Here is a 7,338-nt window from a genome sequence, read left to right as displayed (position 1 = left end):
TACTTACATTAAATAGGCTTATTACCAAAATTTATTACTGTAAATACATATAATTTATATTTTTGCTGAAAAAAAATGTTAAGATATAATGAATAATTAAAGAAAAATTGGAAACAACATAGGCCCTTCCCATTACATCATTCGTTATACCAAAAAGATAGGGTAGAGATCATGTAGCTCAACAGCACATACTCTAAAACTTTTTTAGCGAAACTAGATCTGTTATTTATTTTTCAGTCAACACCTTTTGAAAGTTTCTGATTATAACCGCTGTTTTTTGAACTTTCTTATTGGAGAGTTATTTTATCTTAGTTCTATTGTTCGTGGCTTTATTTTTAAATATTTCGAATATATATTTCAATAACAATATTTGTATTTGACTCAAATATGTGGTACTGGACTATTTGGTAGTGATATATATAAATCAAATATCATGTGATACCCGAGTCAGTTCAATATATTTATAATATAATAGTATATTTAAGATTATTCACTATTTGTTTTTTAATGAAAACCCAATAAATAAATATTAACTCACAAAAATTAATGTCTTTATGAATCCACTATACATGTTTAAATTTTTTTTGTTTTAAATAGATTAACTATCCTAAACCAAATTATAAATGAAAAAAAATGAACTTAATTGAAAGTCATTGACAAAATAGTTAACATGGCTATCCTCTTCTCTCTAGACAGCATACTTTTATTAAGACAATAATATATAAAAATAAAATTTTTTTTTAATATTTAAATTGTTTTAAACTAGTCTTAAAAATTGGCTTGTCAACCGATTGAATAAATTTATGAGTGGTTGAAGCGTTGTGAAATTATTTATGTATTTAATTGAAACAATTTAAAAATAAGTAATTATAATTATAGTAAACATTTTTGGTAATATTTAAGTACGCCTTTAATTTAATTAGCAGTTACTACCAGGGTTACTCTATACGACAAAATTTATATAAAAAAAAATCAATCGGCTATACTTACTAGAAAATTTTATGTGAGTTCTAATATCGAAGATCGAAACCCCAAAAACAAAAAGCGAAACAGAAATAAACTTTTGACGGAAGACTGCACATCAGCAAACAAAAAATCCCAGTGACCGATTCATTGATCTCTGCAATTAAATTTATTCATTAACATTAAACCAACAATGCCAACAACATTAAATAATTTGTTTATCGTTTAACTGATTAGAGTTTCTGTATAAAAGCGTTAAAGTTCGGGGGATTTTGGATTAGTTGACAGGTGATCACGCACTGCGCCTAAATTGTTTGAATAACAAACTGAAATAAATTTAAAACTATTAACTAAATAAATAATTGCATAATTGAAATACCTGTGAGTCGCTTCTTGCCGTGCGGAAATGTTTGCGCTTCGTTTCTTAGTTGCGTCGACCCTTTTGCTGGTTGCCACAATTTCCTCTAGAATTGTGTTAGCCCAATACACTGTATTCGGCGGGTTAGGTGGATTAGGTGGTTATCCGTACGGTTACGGTGGTACATATGGAGGTGCATATGGTGGCGGCGGTTACGGTGGTCTGTATGGAAATAGTTTTGGTGGTGGTGGCTATGGTGGTGTGCCCAGCTACAGCTACTATCCACAATACCCCAGTTATGGCAGCTCATATCCGTGCTACAGTGGTGGCTATTCTTGTGGTGGTGGTTATCCTTATTATGGAGGTTATCCTTATTACGGCAACGGTTTAAGTGAGTTTTTGTAACTTGAGTGATAAAATTCGGACATTGTGTATTTTTATCTGCTTTTGAATTATTCATAAAAATTCAGTGTTTTGGACATGTTTCTTCCTCTAGATACAGCCTACGCCAGCAGCAGTGGAGGTACGGCGACTGCACAAGCATCTGGTGGCAGTTATTTTGGTGGATAGAATGATGAATTACTGCAGAAACTACTCATCACTACATTCAATCCTAATGTTTCGTTCGGAAAATGATTCATTTCCTCTAATTTTCATATTATCTGCATTAAGTTTAGGAATATATAAGTATACGTAAGATTTAGTTTGACTGTAAATATTATTAAGTTAAATGGAATGCAATTAATCATTATAAATTAAGAATACAAGAAGTTGAGTTAAACTTCTTGAAGGATATCTCTTCAAATTACAAATCCTATGTGACTAAATTAATTTATATGTTGAACCAAATAAATAATTCCAATAAATAAATGTAGTATTATTTATATGAAATTCATTGTAAAGTTTTCAGTTCTGGCTTTTTTATGAATAGTTCGATTGGGCGACCTTGCTCGAGACCAGTATAATCAGTGTTACATACGTGCAAAATGACAGGGTGAATATTCATCTTTAAGTATATGTTTGAACAACTCATAAAGAATTGAGAAAAAAGTCAGTAGATGTTAAAATAAATACATTGAGCCACATTTCTACTTAAAAAATTTTTTCAAAAATAAAAACCCATTAGTATAGTACATTGGTATATTACATTCTCATTAATTTCTCATAATACTAGAGATGAATTTTTTTTACAACTACTATATAAATAGAAGACGTAGTTTATTAGAGTAATTTTGTACTTCTAATACTCAGTTCAATATGTATTAAATGCTGGCTATATCGTTATGCGGTCTGTATTTGTATACTTTTGGCGTTGCTATCGAGCAACCATTTAAAGAAAAACGAATGATGAATATTATCATGATGTGTTAGTGACTCTCTGTAGGGTTTAGTATATTCTTGATAACAACTGACATGCCAAGCAAAGCTTTGAGATCACTATTAACTTTACTTCTATACATAGAAGAATGCATTTAATTAACAGCCTCGTTTGAAGGATACTTAAGATTCGGCAAGATCAAAGCTTATCTATTTCTGCAGTGGCTATTTAAATAATAATTTAAAAAACAACAAAAATCCCTAATAAATAAATTATTATTTTTATATATTTTTGGATTATAATTGATTAATATTGTTATTACATAAATATTTTTTATTTTTTAATAAAACAATAACGATTACAGCTTAAATAAGAATATTTTATTTTTTTTTTATTTTATTTAATATTTTATTTTTATTTAAGCCCTAATATATACTATAATTTCCTTTCAAAACTCAAACAAATATAGATACATATTAATGTGAAAATCATATTTGAAACGACAGAATTTTAGTAGAGTAAAAAAAAATTAGTTAAAATTTCTTATCGATTTGTAAGCCCCAAAAGATATTTTTTAAATTTTTTTTTTAATATATAATTTTTACTGATTAACAAAAATTATAAACCTGTGACTTCAACAATTTTATAACATCATAAAAGTTAAAAGAAATATTTTTACAGTATCACAAAATTTAAGTTTATGACTATTGTATATACTTAAATAATTGTCATCAGCATATTGTGAATATATACAATGATAATAATTGTACATTTTTGCTTAATTTTAATTATAAATTGCAAATTAATTTCAATTTAATTTTAACAAAGCACCGAGTCCTAAGGGCCTCTCAAAAATTCCATTTACATTATTTACGGGTACCAATTTTGTAGGGCTCTTTTAGTCTATGACGTTAGAGTGATCTATCTTTTAAAATTTAGCACTGACACATATATCTTAAGTAATGTACGACGTTATAACCTGCTCTTAAAAACTTTTATCTACTATCGCTACGGATCTTTAAGGTCTATGCGTGGTTCCGACCAGCAAGCTTCAAGAATTTCTAAGCTAAGTTTTGGGTATTTATATCTCAATAGAAGATCATTAAAGAATCACAAATTAATTTAAAAAATTAAATTAAAAATTTTCAAAAATTAATGACTTTATTTTCATCGAATGAACATATATGGACACATAAAACTAAACAATTAATTATTTTCTTATTTTCATTTATTTAAATTAAATCAAATTTGACCTATTTACCAGAAAATATTTATTAAATATATGTCAACAAAATTAATGTGGTATATCTTATGTGAAATTTAAATAGTATTTTACTAATCTCCAAATTGCAAACAATTATTAATTAAAAAAAACAATGGAAAAAATGGACGCGTATGCAATATATTACTTCTCTTAGTTGAGCTAATATAAATCTTTCTAAATTCACTGAGCGTCCGAATAAGATGTTTGTCCAAAAAGGTATCCAAAAAGCTTAAAAAACCATTTAGAATGAGCACAAAGTATAGTTCAGGAAGATGACTGACATTTTAAAGATAACGCCAGTGTAAATAAATTTTCAACTACATTTGTTGATAAAGAAGTGCTCAAAATTTTTACCATATAGCATGCTCACATGTTGATGACTTTAAGCGCTGTTTAAATTTTTTGCAAGCGATATGGAACAAAAGACGCAACATAGATCCATCACTACCCCAGAGCCGAATCGGCAGTCAGCAGAATGAATAACAACCGGCTACAATTGCCCAAAGTGACCAAAATGCAAATGTTATTTGGTTATGACTTATCCTCCGAATTTTGTGGTACACACGATATTTTTTTATCGAATACTTTGAAAAATGAAGATCGATATTATATTAAGTATGTGATAAAATTTATACATTGGAAGAATCCAATCGCCAAATCATTACAATAACAAAACTGAACAAATCACAATTTGAATTGTTTTCCCATCCACCGTAGTTTCAAATCTGACTCCCCACGATATTACCCCACGATCACAGACTTTCATATAACGTGTAAAGCAGCAATTTAGAAGTGATTGCCGGAACTATTGCCTATTTTGAAACCATAGACAAATCATCCGATAAACAATAAAAGGTTCTCTTAAATTCTCTTAATGAATCAGTACTTTTAAAAGAAACTATATTGATAAGTAAAATTCAAGTTGTTATGGCATTTAAAATACAATGAATATTATCAATTACCTATAAACATAGCAAACAAAACCATGAAGACATATATGCACCTATGTGTACCAGAGGTATGCATAAGTTTTAACTTAACCATGGCGCTTGTGAAATGCACACAGCGTGTTAATTTGACATATGTTTCGTTGTGTTCCACTGATACATTAAACTATAAACACCTACAAGTTGCGTCCTCCAAAAACTAGCGTCTTTGTTTAATATTTAGAATGATCGATATCTTATATTATACCTGTAAAAGAACAATTGCACGTTTCATTGATTACAATATTTGAGACATGGTTTCGACAATTTAAAAATAGTAATTTCTATATGAAAGAGCGTGAGCATTTTGTTAAACCCAAAAATGTGAAGATGGGCAATGCACTATGATATTGAATGATAATCCAACTCAAACTCAACAGCAATTGGCAAAAGAATTAAACATGTCACAGGAAAAAATCGTTGGAAGTTTACGAGCAATTGGGAGGGTCGATAAATTTAGTAAATGAATTTAAACCAGAGAAGTTAAATGAACCGCAAATTAAAAGTCGCAAAGTCACTTGTAAAATGCTTCTCCAACGCCACGAAAGAATATCTTTTTTGTATCAAATTGTGATGGGCAACAAAAATAGATTTATTTTGAAAACCTGATGAAGCCAGTACTCAACACCATCTCGCTTCGTGTTAAAGCGATCAACGCCCAATCGCTTCGGCTTTGTGTCTGGTAGGAGCAGATCGGTATTGTGTGCTATGAACTCTTGATGCCCGACACAACCATTAATGTACAACGCTATCGCCAGCACCAATACACCTTCTGCTACAGTGTCCTGCTTTCTCAAGACATAGACTCTCCTACTTAGAGTCACACTTTTTCAATTTACTAAGAATGCTAGATTCTATTTCCATAGCTCGTGTCAATGGGTTTGTGGCCAGTACCAAATGGTTGTCCCTATAACCATTGTGTCAAATTCTTAAGGGTATCACAATGGACCTCATGGTCTAAGTGAGTCTTCGGACGACCACAGTAACCTAACCTAATCTAACCTATCGCCAACAAGTGATTAATGTATAATGGCCTCGGAAAGGCCAGAAACGCAATTTTGTGCCGTTTCACACAGCAAAATCATCCAAAGAATCCTTGAAATCACTTTGATGGGGCATCCTTTTGCCATATTTTTCAGGCCTGGTGTCACCTGACCTTCATCTCTTTGCATCACACGTTCGGAGAACAGTACTTTAGCAATATCGCGGAAGTTAGAAAATGACTAGACAAATGGTCTCCCGCAAAAAACAAGAATAGTAGTCAGAAATAACCTAAAAGATGAGCGAAATGTATAGAAGCCGATGGATAATATTTTGAATTAAAATAAATTAATTTCTCTTAAAAATCATATGTCTTCTTCACCAAAAAAATCTTATGCATATACCTCGCAGCTACATATATATATCAATGCTTAACATATTAGAGATTAAGGAAAAAACAGTTAATAAATTTTGATTTGGAACTGTTGGTCAATCGCAGGTTTTATTAATGTGTAACTTACCGATATCATTTTACAATGGAAGAAATATAAAATAAAATAAGCATTTCTAATAAGCAGCTATATATATCAATGCTTATTATAGATTAAGGAAAAAACAGTTAATAGGTTCTGATTTGGAACTGTTGGTCAATCGCAGGTTTTATTAATGTGTAACTTACCGATTTCATTTTATAATGAAAGAAATATTTGATTATTAAATTAATAAATCTAATCGAAAATACCCAAAACTATCCATAAGAGATCGATTTCTATTTTGTTAGACAACGAATCCAACCACGAATTCTTTACTGCATAGCTGTTGTTGGTGTATGTACGTATAACTTTTATCTAAAGAAGTGTCTCCAAACCTTATAACTAAACAATGGTTTGAATCAACTGTAAAAAATAGGGCGAAATAGATTGTTTTAGGGACCGAATACATTTTGTACACCAACGAGATAAGAACAACAAAATCTTACCTAACGACATCGTCCGTGATGTTAAAGTGAGCTCTTCGGTAGAATTCGGAAATAACACACATATTTTAAACAAGGCATTGGATATTGTTCTTAATTATAATCTGATACCTTAAATTAGAATAAATATTTTACATTTTCTTGAGATTTTTTGTTTAAAAAAAATTATATTATGCTATGTACATATGTGCAAGAATGTCATATTCTTGATGGAATTGAACGCTTAAATTTTTAATACAAATTAAAATTTTCATCAAAACTCAAACATTTTTTATTGGGCACGTTTTAAAAACTCTATTAATTTTTTTATAGTCATTCGATGAGAACCTTTCATACATGTCAATAAACTGAAAACAATCAAATAAAACAATTTGTATACGTTAAACAATGTTCTAGACAAATGCAAAAAATAGCGATACAATTAGATTATTTAACCAATTAAATTATATTTATTTTTGCTTTAAATTTGTAATCGCAATGAACAAGTTCAAT

At 29.7% G+C, this 7,338-nt stretch overlaps 1 protein-coding gene across 1 annotated transcript in view; it reads left to right on the top strand.

Moving 5' to 3' along the window:
• Positions 1–1,369: 1,369 nt before the first annotated feature.
• Positions 1,370–7,338, top strand: part of LOC119687121 (probable G-protein coupled receptor Mth-like 14) — a 10,877-nt gene continuing 4,908 nt past the window's right edge. The window contains exon 1 of the mRNA XM_038101323.1: positions 1,370–1,712. Coding sequence (XP_037957251.1) covers positions 1,370–1,712 — 343 coding nt within the window. The remainder of the gene's footprint in view (positions 1,713–7,338) is intronic.

This window comes from Teleopsis dalmanni, chromosome 1 (assembly GCF_002237135.1).
Source record: "Teleopsis dalmanni isolate 2A chromosome 1, ASM223713v2, whole genome shotgun sequence".
NCBI lineage: Eukaryota > Metazoa > Arthropoda > Insecta > Diptera > Diopsidae > Teleopsis > Teleopsis dalmanni.
The sequence above is the reverse complement of the archived record's forward strand: the minus strand, read 5'-3'. Positions and strand labels throughout refer to the sequence as shown.